Source organism: Dinoponera quadriceps, unplaced genomic scaffold (assembly GCF_001313825.1).
Source record: "Dinoponera quadriceps isolate SergipeBrazil2010 unplaced genomic scaffold, ASM131382v1 scaffold37, whole genome shotgun sequence".
Classification (NCBI taxonomy): Eukaryota; Metazoa; Arthropoda; class Insecta; order Hymenoptera; family Formicidae; genus Dinoponera; species Dinoponera quadriceps.
The window spans coordinates 1,932,899-1,954,124 of record NW_014554446.1 but is presented as its reverse complement, the minus strand read 5'-3'; the positions used below and the strand labels follow the sequence as shown (position 1 = coordinate 1,954,124).

Here is a 21,226-nt window from a genome sequence, read left to right as displayed (position 1 = left end):
CCCCCCCCGCTCCCCGTCACGGGTGCGATCCAACGTCAATTTGCGGTGGTACATGTAGGTTTACGCGGTTTTTCGTTTTACTATTTATTGATACTCCTCTACGTCACACACTCGCATATCATTGTTACGGTAACGATCGATTATCATCGTACGATATTATTATTATTATTATTATTATATAGATGTATAAAATTTATGTATTAAATATACGTGTATACATACATGTACGTATGTATATTACAGAAATCATCGGACGAACCTCGGTGCGAACCGTCGCGGCAGAAATCGTGATGACGCGATGATCGGAATGCCGGTCGGAAGCGATAACGGTCGATTTACGATCATGTGTCAGCGATCAAAGCGGCCGAGGCAATTTCATCGTAACGATCGCGCGTGCCGCCGCGTCGGTTCGCGCGGGCTCTTCCTCCTTTCTCTCCTTCTCGCTTTATATCTACTTATAATCTGTAAAAGGCATCTCGACCGTGGCTCGATTTGTCACGAATGCGGATAACAACAGCCACGGTATCGTCGATTAAAGCGATGATTCGTCGTCCCCGCGAGTAAGAAAAAGCACAAAGCTCGCTCTCGGATCTCTGAAGTTCTCCGAGAACGAACTCGAGAAATTAATTAATGAGCACGCGAGCGTGGGAATTTCGAGCGCGTAAAGCCGCGACTGAGACGCTTTTTCACGTTCGAGTAACGTCTCACGTCTACACTGAGGAAACTTTTATTAGGTTTGGCGTTTGCAGATATAATCGCGTGAAAAGTGAAAGAATTTTAGTATAGAACACTGTTTCTTCTGGTAAGTGTCTTACTGCGCTGTCGGCGATAATAATCTTATATGCATTTTGCTATCATCGTTTCTCGGGTTAAAACAGGATTGGGAAAGTTACTTTTGAAAAGTAACTCGTTATCGTTATTATTATTCGAGAAGTAATGAGCCGTTTTTCACTGAGTTTTGAGGACCTTTCTTTTAGAATTTGTTCGTTTCATGTATATATTGCATGTTTGCAAAGTAATGATAAAAGTAACGGTTATATTCGTTACTGAAGAAATATAACTGCGTTGTCGTAACTAATGAAAAAATATAACGTCATTACCGAATCGTTATTGAGAAAAAGTGACTTTTAACGGTAACGACGTTACAAATAACACGTTACTTCCCAATCCCGGTTTATAATCCAGAGGAAGATACAGCCGAGGCGGAAAATGACTACAATTTTGGTGGGATTTCTCTCGGTATGTTGCGTAAAAGTGCTGTGTAATAAATGAATATCGGCAAAAGTTATTTACGAAGTGAGAATCTGTCTCGTCATAGACGTGCCGCGATAACAGCCGCGATATCGTTAATCAAGACGATGATTCTCCGCCAGTAAAAAGTACCAAATGCTCGGATCTGAAGTGTTCCGAGAACGAATTCGAGAAATTAATTGCTCTGTGCGCGCGACCGTGGGAATTTCAAATGCGTAAGCGTCGACTGAGACGTTTTTAGTCATTCGAGCAACGTCCGACATACACTGAGAGAAAAACATTTCTAGTTAGGTTCCTCGCTACTTGTAATTATAATCACTTATAAATGGAAGGATTTTAGTAGTAGAGGATCGTTTTTCGTAAAGAAATCTTTTTCTCAAATCTTTTTGTGCTGTTACCGTTTCTCAGATTTCAAAGAAGCTACAGTTGAGACGGAGAACGATCATAATTTTCGCAGGATTTCTCTCGGGCGTATCGCGTAAAAAAATGCCGAGTGACGAGCGGGAATATTGTCAAAAGTTACTTGCGAAATGAGCGCGTTCCGCATCGAAAAGTTCCGCCTGAAACGCGCCTCGTTACGTGTCGCTGTCTCTCTCTCTCTCTCTCTCTCTCCAGTTGCGAAAGGCACGCGACCCGCGAAGTCAATTATCGTAATCAATCTCCATCGAAGAACAAGGACGCTCGAGCCGGGGCTCGCACGCGCAGGTGTTCCCGCGGTTTTAGCCGGGATTTACGCGACAGCTTTTCCTCCCACCCGCCGGGTTAACTTACGTTCGCTTATTACACGTCGTTCACGGCGGCGGCGTCCGCCAGACGGGCCCTTACGTGCAACATTCATGCCGCGGCAATATTCTAGTCTCGACGCGGCCTGCGCCGTAATGAGTCGGTGGTGGCGAAACTACGTGATCGGTCCTCATAGCGCGTTGCCGATATTGCCTGTGCAACAGCTGCTGCTCCTGCCGGGGCTGATATTGTTGTCGCCCCGAGTGTCGATCTGAGAACATATTCCCCCGTTATCGGGTATCGCTCGAGAAGGGATAAGGTTAAGAAGTATTGTTTGAGAATCGCGGCGAAAACACCTACTCTTTCCGTCCCGTCGTTCGACGTTTTCATGACGGAGTTCGCGCGACTCGGACGGAATTAAGGAGGTGGATGTTGATTTTTTATTCGGACCTTTTCGGCGCTGGATTCGTTTCGTCGGTGTTAAATTTCAATTCGGAGCTCGACCGGAAGGAAAGTTGTACTTTACCGATCCCTTTCGACTTCGGGGAACGTGAAATCAAGCGTTCGAGCTGAGGCGCAGAGAAAAAGCACCGGAACTGATGTACTATATTTTTTTTTCGGGGGGGATTTGAAAGCTTTGTGCAAAGTCCAAAGTGATTTAAAAAGTTCAAAGTTCGCGCTATAAGGCGGCATTGTCAAATAAATTATTACTTACCGCTGATACGTTACATTAATTAATTGCAAGGAGAAAGCTCAACAAAACTTCGGCACAATGAACAACCAAAACGTTGCTAATAACACAGCCGAACGCGTTCGCAAACGGAAACTACCACTTCAGCTCCAATTGTTGTGTACACAGTAGATGAATTTCATGTACAGTCCGACAGGATTTAGTAATATAACACGGTTATTTTATATATCGGTTTATCGTACTTAAGTCAGTTTTTGCGCTTTTTCTCTACAATTAAAATTACTGCACGAGAATCGCTGGAGGACGTTACGTCGTCGATTTTTTTCTTTATAATTTAAAAGTTGCGCGATTTTGCACCACGGAGGTCCGGAGATGTTCACTTTTTTTCCGGACCTCTTCGCAAAATTCGTTTCGTTGGCTTTAAATTTCAATTAGAAGTCGACGAAGGTAAAGATGTGCTTTTCCGTCCCTCTCGACTTCACGGAACACCTTAAATCACCGCCCGAGCTGAGAAGTATAATTAAAAGTACTGTTTGAGAATATTGCGGGAGGGGGGTACCGTCGTTAACGTTGATTTTTCATAATTTCGCAATTTTGCGCGATTTTGCACTACGGAGATCCGTGGATGTTCACTTTCTCAGGTCTCTTTAGCACTTTCCGAATTCGTTTCGCCGGCATTCAGTTTCGATTAAAAGTCGACGGGGATAAAGATGTGCTTCTCGGCCCCTTCCGACTTCGCGGAACGCCTGAAATCATCAGCCGAGTTAGGAAGTACAATTAAAAGTATCGTTCGAGGGATCGCAGAAGAAGAGAGTTGATGTTTCTTTTTCATAATTTCGAAGTCGTGCGGTCTCGCATTACGGAGACGTCCGGGGACGTTCACCGTTTGCGGGCTTCTTTGGCGCTCGCCGCATTCGCTCCGTTGGCTTTGAACTTTAATTAGAAATCGACGGAGGCAAAGGTGTGTTTTTCCGCGCCTCTCGACTTCGCGGAACGCCTGAAATCACCGCGCGATGCACCGGGGGAGACAATTAGAGGAAGATATCGCTTAAGAATCGCCGCAGGAAGGTTCGTCGCCGCGAGAGACGTTTCCTTTTTCATAATTCCGACGTTACTCGATCTCGCATAGCGAAGATGAGGGGGGATGTCCGTTCCCCGGGATCCTCGTGGCACCCTCGCCGAAGTGGTTTCTCGCCGGCGTGAAATTTCAATTAGAGCCGAAAGGGAAGAGATGTGCTTTCCCGCTCGCCCGAGTTCGTGGGGGACGCCTGAAATCCATCCATCCACGGGGCTCCGGAGGGTTAAAAAGGACGAGGAAAATCCCCGGTTTAGATATTATTCGATATATATACCGGATCTCGCATCGGAAGTTTCGAGTGTCGCTTCAGCCGGCTGTTAAAACGTCCCGTCTTGACTGACGTGAGCTTTCGAGTAAATGGGTCAGAATGTCGTCACACGTCAAGTCGCCGGAATGCTTTCGCCGGCATGCCAGGGCGCGCGTATACACACACACACACACTCGCCCCCGCGAAAAAGCGACGTCTGAATAAGAGGGTAAAAGTGGCAAGCAACAAAAACTTACCAGTGGTACCGGCCGCCGCCCCATTAATCATGTGAAGTCAATTTACGTCAGATTAGTAAGATTGATTAGCTGCATTGAAAGCCCGATGCATCAAAGGGTGCGAAGGGGGATTATAAAGTTTACCGCAGAAACGATCCGCCGCTTACTTTCGCGCTTTTGACAACGTCGTAATGGCGCCCTCCCACTCTCTCTTTCTCTCTCTTTCTCTCTCTCTCTATCTGTCTGTCTCTCTCTCTAATACCGCCAGATTATTCACGGAATAACGAAGAGAATATGTGCGCGCGCATCGCAAAGTGCGATTTTACCTGTAGCCACTTTTTATGCATTTGCACGTATAAAAAAATTGTTTATATCACGATATTACACACACAAGTGTGTGTGAAAATTGCACACTCGGATTCGGCCTGCAAGTTTTGCTTACACTCGTGTGTGTAAAACCGTGATTTTCACACACTTATATATAAATTACACTGGTAACGCGTGTAAATGACGACGTGTGAAAGGTGACCGTGTAAAATGTGCGAAATTACACACTTGGATTTCTCGTGTAATTCTTACACATTTACACGAGCAAAATTATAATTTTCACACACTTGTGCGCGTAAAATTACACCGACAACACCTGCTGAATTATGAATGCGCGGAAAGTGACTGCACGAAGTGCGTGAAAATTACGCACACTTAGAACGCACCACGAGCGCGCGTTTGCCCGAAGCCGACGGGAGAAATTGAGAGCGGCGCGCATAGATAATGCAAAATTCGACCGCGTCGTTATTGCTACTATCGCCGACACCGCACAGCAAATATCGTTCATTATCATTATCATCATTACACTCCTCCCCCTGTCCCCCCAAACATCTACAAAGAGCGATGTAATAATAAACGATACAATTACGAATTTTTCCCATTACTCGTACAAATTCATGTTGCATAACGCCGCGAGAGAGAGAAAGAAAGAGAGAGAGAGAGAGAGAGAGAGAGAGAGAGGGCGGTCGATCGTCGGAACAACAGCGCACGCCTCGTCGATGTCGAGCAGAGCCAAGATAATGAGTATAATCAGGCGAGGGCGGGCATCGATCGCGGGTCAGCCAGCGGCACGCGGCGATCCACGTGGCGGAGCGAGAGAGACGCGGCTCTCCCGTGCATCTCTCCCCTCCCTCGGTGAGTGTGTCTGTCGTCATCGCGGAAAACACTTTCAGAGTACCCCTCTCTCCCCTCTCTCTCTCTCTCTCTCGTCCGCTTGACGTCTTATTAATAAACGGTGGCGATCTCGGGGTCGCGCCCGCGAATTGACTCGCGTATGTAAATCACGCGGTGAAATAGATGGATGGATGAAGAGAGAAGAGAGATATAGAGGGGGAGGGGGACGGCTGTTCGAGACGTTTATTAATCGTGGTTCGTGTCACTCGGCCGGCAGTCCCTGCTGATTGTTGCCAGCAGCTCTCTAATTGTAGGTAAATGGGTTGCAGTAAACCGAGAACGATCGCCGGTCGCAATTTCGCGCGGCGATTTTTACGCTGGGCGCGAGCGAGACGGGAAATACGAGACTCGAGCAAGCGGGAAAACGGCGAGAGGAAGGACGGCTCATCATCGCTCTTGCCGATTACAAGCGTCGTCGAAGCGACGATTGGCCGGCGATATAATTGGCCGGGCGTCAATCATGCTCGAATCAAACGGGGCCGAGCGTATGTGCGAATCTTTTTTTCCATTAGCGACGATCAGCGAGACGGGAAGCGAGTGTAAACACACATACAGACGTATACCGATGGCGCGCGCGGCTGCAATTTTGCGCCCGGTTCCGCTTGTCTACTGTTTATTCGCTGTGTTTTGTTTTAATTACACGCGCTATCGATTTCAATGAGTTCGACGGCGTTTATGCACAATCAACATGCGCGCGCGCGCGCAATAAACTCCGATTGGGAATCGTTTTATGATAAAGACCCCGTAATTACATTAAGTCGCTGTGTGTGTATGTGCGTGTCGATGTGTCGGCCAGTCCCGGGTAGAAATTTGAAAAACGGGGACTGCAGGGGTCTACACGAGTTTGCCCTGTAAAGGCAAGCCCGCTTGGAGATTACAAATCACACATCGTCATAATGATCCTTCCGGTTACAATTCCGGTATGATCAAGCATTACAAAATCTCACGATAATTTTTACTACGATATCCCCTTCCCCCTCCCATCCCTGGAGAACACTCTCCGATTCATATCCAGACGTATTCGCGCGATTTCACGCGACGTTGTTCTCCGGCTCTCCGGCGCTGCCTCGCGAGTCCTCGCGCAACAACTCCGGGTTCTTCTCGACCTTGCTGAGCACACTCTGCAGCTGCCGAAGCTCGTCCGCCGACAGGGGTGCTCCCTGTCCCGACATGATGGATATGGCGTCGCTTAAGCTGAGAGACGCCAGCGCGATGCCGTCTTTATTGCGTCCGCGATCCAAGAGACCCTGTCGCAGCGTCTTGATGTATCTCCTCAGGGCGGAGTTCATGGCGAGACCTATTTTCGAGTCGTGCCGCGGAAGCCGCAGCTCCTCCCCCTCTCGCCCCCCGAGGCCGTCGACGCCGTTGTTCTCGCGCAGGGCCGCCGACGACGAGCGTTTCATCCTGTCATCGAGCGTCTCCTCCTCGTTCGATCGGTCATTCAATCTCGCGCCGCTTAATCCGCCGCTCTTCGTCTCGGGATTCGCATCCCTCCGCGCGCCCGCCGGCGAAGCGGCCCGCCGACCCCCGGCGAGGCCGCCCGGATCCGGTGTAATCTCGGGAACTTTCGACGACCCGACGACGCGGCCGTCGTTATTAAAGCTCGTGTTGCTCCTCCTCGTCTCCGCCTCCTCCCCTTCCGCATTTTTCACACTCGGGACCGCCGCAGCAGCGGCGTCGCTCTGCCCCGTCCCCTCCGCCTCCCGCCGGGCGACCCCACGTCGTCTCGCGAGTTCCGTCGCGGAGGCGACGGTGGCCTCGTGATCGTCGCCGACACCGTCGCCGGGTAATTCGATTTTCGAGCTGAGCGCCGCGTTCCCTTTGGCGGAATTCGCGCCGCGATTTGATCTCGCCGAGTTCGCCCGATCTTGCATGAACGGCGACTTTGAGCGGCGTCCGTTCGCGTCGCGCGCCTCCCTCGCCACCTCCTCCTGCTTCCTCCTCGAAGCCGGCGAGACCGCTCGCGCGAAACTCCACCTCGGCTTCCTCGTCTCGCCGGCAGCCTGGCGGCTCGCGCAGCCTCGCGTCGTTCCCGACGCCGCGTTGCCGCGGCATCTCGAGGCCGTCCTGCCCGCGGATGCTCCCTTCGGATGCCGCGTCTTCCTGTTATTCCCCGGCTCGACGTCCTCCTTCTCCCTCGGCTTCTCCCAGCGCGGCAACGTGATCACCTGATCTCGTCGACGCTCTTTTTCCTTCTTCCCCTCCTCGCGCGGCGTAACGAAGCTCGCCGCTCGCGGCCCCAGAGACGCCGGACGGGCCACCGGGGAGGGCTCCTTCGAGGAGGAGCGTCTTCCTTCGCTCGGGAGCTCGAATTTCCGGGACAGGCTGCCACCAAGGGCCGCTCGACCGGTCCGCGCCGAGTTCTTGGCGACGTACTTCCGATTGAACGAGCTGCGCCGGTTCCCCAACAGCCAAGGCGGCCGACTCCTGGGGCTGACGGATGACTCCCGCGAGCGGCACGATGTCTCGTCCTCCCGCTGCTTGCCGATCTCGCTGGAGCTGCGCGACAGGAAATTACTCGCGTCTGCCGTTCCTCGTTCGCGCGACCGCACGGGCTCCTCCGGTTTCCTCGCCGACGAAGACCGCTTCGTCGCTCCTCCGCTCCCCGGTAACACTCGAGATAACGCGTGAGCCTTCATCGTCATCGAGGTGCTCCCGACGCTCGACGATCGATTCTTCGCCGTCCAAGGAGGCGACCTCCTCCTCGTGCGATCCTCCCTCGAGCTGTTCCTGGACGACGTCGCTCCGACGACTCGCATCGAAGACTGCTTCTCCCTCGGCGCTTCCGGCCTTGAGTTCCGGTCGCTCACGTCGTCCTCGATCGAGGCGCTGCTGCGCGGCCGCCGAGGGTTCCCATTATCGTCCACGGGCGACCTGGGGCGGCCTCCGTCGGCGAGGCTCACCGGGAAGTGGGCACCTTCCTCGCGTCCGGAAGACTCGGGATCATCGTTCTCGAGAGGGAGGGTCTCCGTCTGCCTCTCGGCGGTCTTCGGTCTCCTCACGCCCTTCACCAGGAAGTGCTGCAGCGGGTAGGGCCCGTCGTCCCGGCGAGCCGTCGCCTCGGAGACGCCGCAGTACTCCTCCACGAAATCGAAGAGCCCGTGCTCGTCGTTCAGCTGCGTCGCGCCGATCACCGAGGAGTCGGCCGTGGTGAGGTGCAGCGAGTTCAGCACCACGTCGCCCGGCGGCTGGTACTCGTTGTACTGCTTCAGTAAGCTCGCCTCGATCAGCCGGTGGCGGTACGCCCTGTAATCGAGGCCCTCGAGCAGCGGACGGTGCTCCGTCGTCGGCGGGTGTTCCCGTGTCCTCCGCCCGCTCGGAGCCTTTCCGACAACGGTGTTACAACGCGCGACTCCATCCCGCCGCACGGCCGACCGGGAGTCGATCCTCGAGCGAGCGGTCCCGAGGCGCAGCTCGGAACTCGAAGCCGCCCTCCGAACGGGATAACGTATCACCGGCGACTCGACGGCCGCGCGAGAACGGCAGGACGAGACGGATCGCTCGGTGAGGGTTTTCAGCGGCTCGTCCTGCAAACGGCGTACGCCCACGCGAAGAAATTACTTAGTAATTTCGGCCGAATCTCGTCAGCTCGGGAGCAACTACAACCTACAGATTTTTTCGCAAAGTGTCCGCCGGACTCTCCAGTGGCGGGTGAGAAGCCGGGGATGACGGCGACTGGCGGGAGAAAATCCAGCGCGACTCGGAGCCCGAACAGGGCAGATTCCGCGGGATTCCGTCGTCGTGGCTGGATTTCCTCACTTCCGACTTCTACATATATAAAGGCGCGACTCTCTTTCTCTCTCGAGAGAGAGAGAAAGAGAGAGAGAGGGAGAGAGAGTCGCGGCTTTCAATGGGGTCGCGGATTCCGCAACGCCGCCATTGTGTTATAAACGCGAGCGCGTTATATCACGGCCGTGCGAAAGAAATTGGAAAATTTACAGTCGAGCAGCGCTTCCGCTCAAACACCGCGGAAGCGTGTACAGCTGGAGTTATCGATAGCCGCCGTCCCCTTCCCTTCCCCCCACCCCATTTTAGAAGCGCGTTCCTCTCCCCGAAACATTTTCCAGATAACGCATCGACAACGCGTAGCGTCGCGCGCCCGCCCGCCAACGCGATATAAAAGCGAGCGACGCCCTCTCTCTCTCTCTCTCTCTCTCTCGTTGTTTGCTCCGGAGGAAATGCTGCGAGAAACACGAATGAATATAATATCGTTCGTCGCGCAATTGGTTCACTCGCCGCACCCGGTGAAGTGATCGATCCGCTCGGAATTCCCTCGTTCGCGACACGAACGGGACGCGTGCCGAGCGACTCGTGCATTTCCTCTCCTTCTCTCTCTCTCTCTCTCTCTCTCTCTCTTTCTCCCTTCTCGCTCACCCTTTCTTTCCGTGCCTCCTCGAGAGATCGAGCGGAGGAAGCGATTTATCCCGAGAATACGTACGAGCAGGAGGTAAACGCGCGCGATCAACGGCGCCGCTAACAGGACCGTCAAGGCTAAAGCGAAGGCGCTCTCGAGGACGAAGGGTGGCTTCGATTGCAAGGTTAAGACGAGGTTCCCCGGCGCCAACAGGTCGAACATTTCCGATCGCTCGCTTCCCGTTCCGCTGGTCCCGTGGTGTTGCGAATCGGCGACCTCGCTCGCAAGCGTCTCATGTTAGACCGGCGATCGTCCGCGAATTCGGGCGATCGATGGCGCTGTCGGGTCGCGGGCTGCCATCAGGAGCGCCTTCCATAATGGAACAATCGCTGATATTCTCGGTTCGTTTCGCCTTTTTTTCCTCCCCCCCTCCCCCGATTTCCTTCTCCCGCGGCTCCATTCGGATCGCCGGCCAAATTGTCGCTCGTGGTTCACGTTGGTTTACGTTCCGGCTTCGCTTTTCGCCGTTGACGTCGCTCTTTTTTTTTTTTCATCGCACACGCGCGCGCGTTACGTATGCACGTGTATGCACGCGCGCATATGCACGTGTGCACGTGCCTGCATCGGATATCCGTAACGTGGCTCTCGATGCGTCGTGTATGTACCTTACGATAGCGCGGGCCAATTGGGCCGCGTGATAAACTAAAAACTGGGGTAATGAACTTACGGGGTGATTTCGCGAAATATTATTATTAACATTCTGAGCGATCGAGGGGTCGAGATCGGGACTAGTCGTCGTTGTTTTTCGCCGTCGAAATTATCGACGATTATCGATAATCAGCGATAACTCAGGCCTGATCTGATCAGCTCGCGAGCGCGACTGAATTATACAACCGTATAATTTCGCTCGCCGAGGGGAAAAAAGGGAGGGGAGAAAACGCGCACTCGTTGGTGTCAATAACGATTTCGCGAATATACAACCGTCGCACCTTCCGCGTGTATCTGCCGGTGCGCGGCGCGATGGAATTTTTATATCCGACCTTTTGTCACGCGGCAGTTGTAGATTTTCGCGTCGTTTGTATCGTTTGCACGGTGCCCGCGTCGAGCGGTCGGTCGGCCGGTGGAAAACAACCACTTACGATCGTCCACGTCGTAGGTCGCCCTGCCGATTTCCGGGCGAGTCTCTTGGATCGGCGGCGCCTCGCCGCGGTAAGGGGTCCTAGTTGAGTCCTGATAACCGTTCTGCCGGTTTCGCTCCGGGTATCGCTGATAAGCGCCGGAGAAGATTCGAGTGTATCTCAGGTAACAGCCGCTCGGTATTTGCCACTGGAAATCGAGTTAGGACACTTTCCGGGCTCTCTTCTTCGGCCGCCTCGTAATCGTGAAAACTCTCGTCTACTTACCCCGTAAGAAGAGGCAGGCACCGGCTGGGGCGGTCTGCCGGGACACATCAGCATCTTTCTTCTGTAGAATCTCGGCTAAACGAGCAGATAAGTACATCGAGCCCCGTTCTCTCTCTCTTTCTCTCTCTCACACACACACACACACACGAATTTCCCTCGCGCTTTAATCTACGGTTATATCCCCGGGAAAAGGGATCCTTTGTGCTCTCTACGAGACTCGCTCGCGATAAAACGGTTTCCCCTTAAACGTTCTCGCGCGACGTAAAAAAATATTGATATCTCGATATTTTCGGCAAGAAAGAGCCTCCCCCCCTCCCGGCTCTCCGGCCCGGCGAATTGATATAGCGGAATATCTCGTCTCGCGATGTATACAGGCGGTTGAAATAAAGCGGTTTTATGCGGCCGAATAAAAGAGAATTTATGGTTACAGTTGGCGAAGATTTTGTCAAGAGCAAGAAGCGGAAGGAGAGAAGGGAGGGAGGGGAAAGGAAGGGAGAAGAGGGTGGGAGAATCGCGAAGAGACTTTGCTTGTGACTTTGTGTGCTCTCACCTCGGAATCGTGGCCATCCTCGGATTCTGCAAGCACACGAAACACACACAAAATCATATTACGAAATAATATTTGTAAAGTATATATATGTAATATTATTTTAAAAAACATTCAAAAGATACACATAAAGTCAACATTTCCAAATGTTAATTTAATGTTCCTTGCTTACCGGGTGTTTAAAAAAAATAAGCCGTTCGAGACGCATGTTTGCATGAACCTTTTCGCTTGAAATAAACCAAGGGACCGTCCCTTTGAGTATCGGTATTTAAGGAACACCTCGCATAATATTATTAAAAACCGTTCGGAAAGATAGGCATGAAGTAACATTTCAAAACGTCAGTTTAATGTTCCTCGCTTACCGGGAGGGAACTCGACGGGAACGCGGCGAATTTTCTTTACCAATAAAGATTCGCAGCATCCCGCGGTTGCGGCATTCCGCCGAGCGAACGAAATCTCCTTCGGTTTCGCGGCGCACAATGGCGTAAATTTACCTCTCACGTGTATCGAGAAATGGCATTCGGCTCGATTTCCGGCTGCGTCCGAGGCGACGTAGCGCACACTGTGAACGCCGGGATACATCTCATGTCCGGGGCCCTGTGCGGGATACACGATTATAATTGACTTTTCGCGCGATTGCATGCAAATGCCTCCCCGTCCGTGGGAAATATCCGCCGAGCCGCGACTATCGGCGAGCGTCCGACTGATTTCGCACCGTCGTTCTCCCCTCCCTCACCCCTCCCCGCCAAACGAGATCCCATAATGTCGGATCCCGAAATTGGACCGCGTGCGCGACGATCGATCCTTCCCTTTTCCTCTTCTTTCTTTCTTTCTTTCTATTTTTTCCCCGAACAGTCGGCCAGGCGATTCCCACTTAGTCGTTTCAATTTGTCTAATCAGATTAAACGTCAGGCTGCAATAATGCCCCGGTACCATTTATAACCGGCGCTATCGAGAGCGCGGAGCCACCAATTATCCCGCGCGCCGGTTATCGCGCGGACAGGGTAATCTCTGTTATTACGTTAATAAAGTACACACGTACACAACCCTTTTCAGCGGCGAAACGCCGCCGGGGAAAAAAGTGAAAAAGAAGCCGCCGGTTCGGGCGTTGGCCGACAATGATTAATCGTCCGGTTAGGTTTTTCCCACGGATATATATACATATATATATATATATATATATATATGTGTATGCGTGTATATATTTCCCAGCGCGAAGAAAAGTGCAGGTATCTCTCGCGCGCGCGCGCGCGCTGCATTGCGACGCCGCTGCCTCGCGGCGGCCTTATTTTCGCGAAACGGCAGGTAATTAATGGACGGAGGGGGATGCCTCTCGCTTAACACGCCGCTCGTTTGACACGTTCGATTGTCGACGATGGCGTAAACGTTTAATTAACTACCGCGACGTAACTCCCGCGAGCAAGGTGAGAAATCTTCCCTCACCTTGGCGCAGTACGACGCCAATAACCGTAAATTTGCGAACGACCGAACGAAAAATGACGGATGCTCATGACTACCCCCTCCCTCCTCCCCGTCTCGTCTCGCTAAAGGATCGAACGTAGCGCGAAATTGGGAAAGTTCGCTTTCCACAGGTAACTCGTTACCCCCTGTTATTCATTTGTAAAAGCTACTCGTTACTCGAGAAGTAACACGTGTCGTTACAATTTCCCTTACTTTCGTTACTTTTTACGCCGAGCCCTTAAGACTTTCTTCTTTTTATTATGATTCCCTCGTCACGTATTCATGTGACATGCATTATACGTGCATACAAAGTAACGATTACTTTCGTCGATGCCGGCGGAAAAATGGGATAGCTTTGTTAAAAAAGTTCAAAAGAGGCCGGCAGCGTTATCAAGTCGTTACGGAAGAGAAGTGACTCGCGGCGATAACGGAGTCACGAGTGGCTACTTGTTACTTCCCGATCCTGATGTACGGGGTGTTGCATGACGTATCGTGCAAACTTAAAGGCAGCACGATTTAGGTATAAATGTTTATGCATTTCCTATTTCAATTTTAACATGAAAAACATGTTCCCTAAGTTTGTACGGTGTACAACACGTGACACCCTGCACGTGCGATTATCAGTCTACGATTGAAGAGGTTAATTGTTCCGTTAATTGTTATCACGAATTCCTGACGCTCACCCTCGTTTTGTAAACATGCTCCACGCCGACGTTGTCGGTGAACGTTGGCTCCTGCCAGAAAATCAAACGACTCCTCTCGCCCGGGCTGAGTCTCACTTCGAACGACGTGGGGCACATGGTGACTTTGGGATTCTCGGTGTCTGAAAATGTCGCGAAGTCGCCTGGTTATCGAGCGGCGGCTCGGGGAGGGAGTCTTCCGAGTTCAGCTCGAGCCTCGGAACGCGACAATGAGGACGAAAATTAAGATAAACTTAGGAACGGGAGCTCGACCGATCGAGGGCGAAAAGGAATGAAATTTAGGCGGGGCGATTGTCGAACTATTAAGCGGAGCCCCGCCGGAATGCCGTCGCGAGTTTGTTTGATCGGCGCGAGTTTATTTCGCGTAATCGCATATCGACCACGGCACGATGCACCCGGCGTGCTGCTCCTTCTTCCAGTCGCTGCGTTGCGGAAGGAGAACTTGCTTAAAGGGAGTTTCACGAACTTTCCGAATGAGTAATTAAGCGGGACGGGTCAGGAGGGGAGAAGGGGCGACGCGAAGTGCACTTTGCCGTGGAAAGTTTACCGCATCGGGCCGATTCGAGTGGCGCCGATTCGCGACTGGATCGATTGTCCTCCGTGCGAAAAGTTCCCCGTGGAAAAATGGACGATTAAAAAAAGGAAACATTAAGAATACAGAGAGAGAGAGAGAGAGAGAAAGGGATGCAAGGGTGAAAGTTCGCTTTTGCGGGACATCATAAATTCATAAGCCACGTAATCGAGTATCGGGCTTTGTCAACGTGGAAATCGAAGCGACGGTCGTTCGTGACTTCGAGACTTCGCGTCTTCATCGACGCGAACTTCCTCCCGGCCGAAACTTAAGCTCCTCTTCAGATATTTATCTTAGGGAGATGTACTTTGGAGAATTTTCAAAAACACGGCGATACCAGCTCGTTACCAGCGGGTATCGCACTTGCTCCTTCATAACGCGGCCGAGGCTATCATCCAGCCCGATAACGTTCAGCTCGAGAAAAAGCAGTCCGCTCGCTTTTCTCTCTCTCTCTCTCTCTCTCCCTCTCTCGCTGAAACGGATTTTGCTCCTCATTTCTTCTCCGCGCGACTTACCTCGAACTCTTATCACGATTCTACAGGTACTGGTGTAATTAGAGACCGGCGACCAAGCCGTGAAGGTAACGACCGTCGTGCCCGCCGCGAGATCCGCCTGCAATTGCTTCGCCCAAGGGGGCGAGGCGTGTACGTATCTGAAAAACAGGAGGGAAGGAAACAGAACGGGGGAAAAAATTACAGGAGGGCTTAACGACACTGACGTAACGCGCGAGGCGAGCGAGCGAGCAAGACCGTTCGAAGTTTAAAGTGCGCCTCGCCCGCGTTAGCGGAGCGGAGGCTCGCATCGCGGACCATTGTGTTTCCAAGTGATCCCGACTGTTTCGCAGACCTTGGAAAGGTCCGTGAAGTAAATGTAACGCGTAAAACGCGTGCGGAGAGGGACGACGAATTTTACAGGCGCCCCGTGATATATGAGCGTAAAATTTTACGGACTGCCGGACAGTCAAACTCGAGAGCCGATCGTTCGCAACGTCGTTTCACAACGTATGACGTACTCGCGTCTATACGAATATGCATGTGTGTGTGTGTGTGTGTGTGTGTGTGTGTCTGCGGACGAGCGCTCGCGCTTCTTACCTCCACCAGTTCATGTTGGACTTGGGTTGCGGGAACGTTACACGTATCGTATTTTGCCTGGCCGGTAGCTCGACGTCCATATCCTGGGGGCAGCTCACGAACGGTCGTGGCATGTCTGCGGCGATAAAGTCGATTGTTAAATTCCCGATACAGCCCAATTCCCGTAACCCGATAAGAAATTGCATTGGCGCGCAATTCCACCCCCCGACTCCCCCCGTCATCGCGATGTCGTACTTACACTCTTAAGAAACGTTATTTCACGCCGGGGGAAAATATTACATCGCGGGCAAAAACGCCTCGTCCTCCCCCGAACGTGTTCACCCTTCGGCAGTGGACGCGTGTCGTGTGTGTGTGTGTGTGTGTGTGTGTGTGTGTAACGTACACGGCTAGTACGATTCCGCGAGGAGCCCGACGCGCTGAATTTAAAATAGTTGGTCCGTAAATCAATTTGCTCGGGGATCTTTTCGAATTTCGACAACATTATTAATTGGAGCGCGACCTACGTACACGTGAAATTGGAAAAACCTAACCCACACCGAAGCTGTGATAATCGAAGTCAAAGTTAACATTGTGCACAATGCTTCTGATATCGAATTTTTAATTCTAACGATCAAATTATTCTTGTGGTTTTAGTGGAAAATGTGAAGACGATAAAAGAGATTTGTGGAGATATTGCGAAAACATTGCAAAATCCCCGACCATCTGGTTTCCCCGAAATTGATACACAATTTCTGATAACGGTTGAAATATATGACAGTATAACCCGCAAAGATGTGACAATATTGTACGCGCTATATTTTCCTCTGTTGACTTCTTGACCTTTCTGACCACCTATTTATAGACAGAGTGGTTAAATAATGATCTGCAGTCGATATGTAAATATGTGGCAAGTACGAAGGAATGCAGAAAAATTCGACGCCACGATCATTTCACTACACACGATGTCACAAATATTTAATTGCATAAATATGCAAACTGAATTACCGTTATTTTCGGCGCGCAATTATACACCATTTTTACAATTATAATCAGAAATATGGTAGCAGAAAGCAATATGTACATACGACCCGGAGGTAGAACAGAGTTAGTTTCATGTACGTTCTTGAAACGTATGTAATACATTTGTGAAACGTTACGTACGTTTAAAGAACGCGTACGAAGCTGACGTGCGGGCACTGCCTGGGAATTATTACTTATTATTACTGACAACATACCCAGCAAACACCAAGTAACATTATATCAATATTATAATCATCCACTCAACAATGTAATTGTTACGCACGGCATGTATTATATTGCACATTGTATTGTTGAGTTGGACGTTATAACGTTATAACGTATAGCGTTACTATTATTTGGGCGTTTGTTGAGTAACAATACTTGCTGGGGAAAATGCTTCCCCCGACTATGATTCTTCCATCGTAATGACGATTATAGTTACAAAGCGCGACTAACAATTACTGTTTCACATTTGAATTCTCAAACAATGCAAATTTGACCGTGATATTCTCTCTTGATATCAAAGCTACGTATTATAAATTACGTTTATAAACACTTGGCACAGATTTGTCCAACTCCTTCGTGCCGTACCGATCATTTTACTCTTCCGGCAATATTGTCACGGACCAACGCAACTGCCCTTAACTACCGCGAATTCTCGGCCGATCCGATCGGCCGTTTCACTAATTATTAATTGAAATACCTCCGACGAATACTCGCCGGCGAATTGATCGTTGAAAGCTGCGGCATCGTCCGCTGAAAGCGCGGCATCCCCCTCTTCGCGAGATCCCCTTGAACGCGCTTTTAACGCGTGAGGTAACCGGGAATGCGCACCGCCGCATTTCGACAGGCGGTGGAGAACTACCCGCTTCGCTCTCTAAGAGCCTCCGTTAAAAAAAGGCACTACGCGCGGGAACTGATTTAAATACTTCGTTTGAGGAGTTTATTCCCGTCGGGCAGTAACGCGCGCGACACACACAGCCCGTAAAAACGTTGAAACGCGCTCGCCGCGCGCGGAATCAAAATCTCCTTTTCATTAAACGAAACAATTAGCGCTACCGGTGAAGAACCGCGAAAATGTGCGCCGGATGAAAAAGCGGGCGAAAGGGTAGAACGAACGAACGAACGAGCAAGGGAGGAAAAGAAAGAACGGCGTCGGCAAAAAGCCGTCGGCCGTCGAGTAAGCTCGTTAAGGGGCGGCGTTAACGTATGATCTCGTTAGCAGGCAGCCTCTACACAGGAACTTTGTAATATTAAAAGCTGCTCCCGGGCCGGGCATGACTAATTTAACGTGCCTGAGAATTTTCGCACACACACACACATACACACACACATACGGATAATTTGCCCGGACCGGTGATATTTCAAGTTTCGATCGGAACGGGCTCTTCGAACGTTCCGCTCATGTAAATTAGGAAAGAAACGACGCAGCGGGAATTGAAAGAAAATTCCACGGTGAACGCGGAATACTCTTTCTCTCTCTCTGTTCTCTCTCTCTCTCTCTCTCTCTCTCTCTCTTTTTCTTTTTCTCTTACTAATGTTCTGACTAATGTATTCCTGAGAGGAGCATCGTCGTCATTGGAAAAACGTTGCGGGCGCGTCGGCGGAACCTTTACCTCGCGGGAAAAATCTTGCAATTTGACACAGTATTGTACAATGTTGGACGGACGATAAAATTTTAATTGCCGCAATTACTTAAACTTTTAATTATTTCAGCTTCAACTGTAACTTTCTTCCCGCCCGAGATAACGCCCCGGGATCGCAAGTCGCCGGGGTAGATAAGGGCGGCCGTTCTCCCCCTTCCCGTCCCCTCCCTCCCTCCCGTGTTCCCCGTGTATCGGTGGCATTGCCCGCGAGATACGGCTCGGTTTGTTAAAAAATTTCATTGGATAAATGTTTTGATTAATTTCTCGCTCAAGTTTCCACGTAGACGGCGCGCCCGCGGCGCTGTTTCCCGCACGCGCGCGCGCGCGCAAAACTATTCAACTGTGGCACGAGAGAGTTACTTGGTGGTTGGTAAAGGGATTCTGTCACAACTTCACGCAGACAGATAGGCTCTTTTCCGTTCCATCGGCCGCCGGTAACGCAATGTCTCGTATGCGCTCCTTCCAGTCGGAATCCTCCACGGCATCGGACATGACACTTGGCACCCTGCGGGTAGACGGATGCGCCGGAAGGGTGACCCGGACATCTGATCTGCTCGATTAGCGCGAACAGAAAACGCACGCGGTGAATAGGTACGTTTAGGTGGAAGGAAGGCCTCCTTTCTACCTTCTCTCTCTCTCTCTCTTTCGTTTTGTAATCTCTCCGTTTCCGTCCGGTCGAATTGTACTTTCCGAAACGCATCGACGCGTTGAATATATACAGGGTGCCCGGTAATTCATGGAGCACGGATTGCGCGCTTGTGGTGGAAGGGGTGAAATTGAGCGGAAAAGTTCCCTGACGTTTTGCGAAAACGATCGCGCGAAATTTCGAGTTATTAGTAATTGCGAACGGCCGTGTGCAGGGGTTTCTTCAGTCAACAATTGAAAAATTTGCGTGTTGTTTGCAAAATGGCAGGGGACTTTTTTTCCTTCAGAGCGGCCTAATTTACAGGTGTATACGGAGAGAGACACACGATTTTTTCTACGCGAAGGAACAAATTCGTAACTTTTGAACGCGTTAAACGAAAACAAAATCCCTCTCTAGACTGACATTCTTGAAGGACGGTCTTTCACAAAGCAAAATGGTTTAGCGATGCCCGCTGAAAAAAAATATGTAATTACCTGGGCAGATGAAAATTGCCACTTTTCGGACACCGAAATGGAATCACACGGAGGATTAATCACTCGAAATTCTGCGTGATTGCTTGCAAAACGGTAGAGGGGATTTTTCCGCTCAGTTTAACCAGTTCTACCCTGCACGCAGTGCAGCGGTGCTCCGTGAATTACCGGACACCGTGTACTTACTGTTCCTTTAATTATGCGTCCGTCCGATACGAAAAAAAAAGAAAAACAATAATAAAACACATAGTGTACTGGGAGTTACCTTATGAAACGTATCGAAATACAGATATCATTTCAACGCGAACCCGTTCCCGCTGTGCGCGCACAGAGAATGAATAACCCCCGGCGGGGTTTCGAATTACTCCGAGCGACACGATGAACGTGGTGGAACAATTCCTTGTTTTTTTTTTCCGAGAAACAATTTCGCACGACAAACGCACGTCGTTTTCGCGGTCGTTCGCGACCCTGGGACGTGGTCACGATTAATGCGTGTCGTTACGTGGCTGCATCTACGACACGGGTGTATCTAAAAGCTCGCACCTCTCCGTGCAGCGGCGGCTCCATGGCGCGACACCTCGACGTCGGTGAGACGCAAGTTCTCTCGTCGAGTGCCAGCGTTAAATCCTCGCCGCAGACGCAGTAGTAGCTTCCGGCGGTGTTGATGCACTCGCCGGCGCAGCCCCCGTTCCGGCCGAGACATTCGTTCACGTCGTGACACTGGCCCCTGCGAGCCCCGGGTCAACGGTATCAGAGAAACGGTATCAGCAGAGAGTAAGGACACATCACGTTCGTCGTTGTTATTTTTTCTCACGCTCGTTTTGCATTAGTTCCGGGTCCCGGGTTTTCGGTGGCTCTCTTACCTGGACGTCAGGAGGTATCCGGCGCGGCAGGCGCAGCTAAAGGACCCCACGGTATTGATGCACACCTGATCGCAACCGCCGCGACGCCACTCGCACTCATCGATGTCTGGTTCCACGTCCAAGTTCCGAAGATTAATATTGCAGAGAAAGAGGAATAAATTGGTAGGAGGTATGCGCGTTTCTGTCGCGAAACGGTGGACACTCTAACCGGCCGGATCTGTCCAACTTATGAGTTAGGAACTCTTGGTGGAGCTCGAGGAATAATTTAGAACGATGCTAGTGTATGTGTACGTGTATACATATATTCGATAATGGGCTGCGTTTGCCGCGCGCATACTTGACTTGCCTATGCATTCGTCGCCGCGCGACCGGAATCCTGGAGGACACGTGCAATAATACGAGCCGGGGGTATTGACGCATCTCTCACTGCAAGGTGCACTCTCGGCGCATTCGTCGATGTCTGCGCAGAGAGAGAGAACAAACTCGGTTTCAGAGTTAAGCGATTAAGTAACGTCGATTTTTCGCAGAGGGGGGAGGGGCCGTTTTCTCTCGCTACAAACCCTACACACAGGTATCACACCGTGGAATCGATATCCCCGTTTCGCACTCGCAACGTACCCGGCACGTTTCTTGCCCCCTACAAGAATGCGCCGGCTGCGCATTCGTCGACGTCTGAAAAGGGGTACACACACGTTGCTACTCTCTCTCTCTCTCTCTCTCGCTCTCTCGCGCGCGAAAACTTCCGCGCTAAGCGATTCCAACTTCGCGAGCAAGCGTAGGAAACTGGGACATGAGGAGGTGGAATCAGAGCGCGGGTTTGGAGTGGCATTTAGCGTGCTGTAGCGGCGAGAGCTGGGGAGAGGAAGTCGCGCGTTGTCCTCGCGGGTTCTCCCCGTGAACGGGCGACATCGCTCTCCGAAGGTTGAGTCTCGGTTATTAAAGTCATGCGGGAAACAACGATGATGACACGTGAGCGTGAATTGCAAAACTCGAATCGAAACGTTTCTCTACCCCCCCCCCCCCCCCC

General features: G+C 51.2%; 1 protein-coding gene across 1 annotated transcript in view; it reads right to left on the bottom strand.

The window, feature by feature from the left end:
* Window positions 1-21: 21 nt before the first annotated feature.
* Window positions 22-21,226, bottom strand: part of LOC106749441 (fibrillin-1-like) — a 60,673-nt gene continuing 39,468 nt past the window's right edge. Inside the window, exons 13-20 of the mRNA XM_014628888.1 lie at window positions 15,576-15,690; window positions 15,000-15,136; window positions 13,896-14,035; window positions 12,246-12,348; window positions 11,755-11,780; window positions 11,205-11,279; window positions 10,941-11,127; window positions 22-2,245 (exon numbers count right to left, since the gene is read on the bottom strand). Coding sequence (XP_014484374.1) covers window positions 2,073-2,245; window positions 10,941-11,127; window positions 11,205-11,279; window positions 11,755-11,780; window positions 12,246-12,348; window positions 13,896-14,035; window positions 15,000-15,136; window positions 15,576-15,690 — 956 coding nt within the window. The 3' untranslated portion in view covers window positions 22-2,072. The remainder of the gene's footprint in view (window positions 2,246-10,940; window positions 11,128-11,204; window positions 11,280-11,754; window positions 11,781-12,245; window positions 12,349-13,895; window positions 14,036-14,999; window positions 15,137-15,575; window positions 15,691-21,226) is intronic.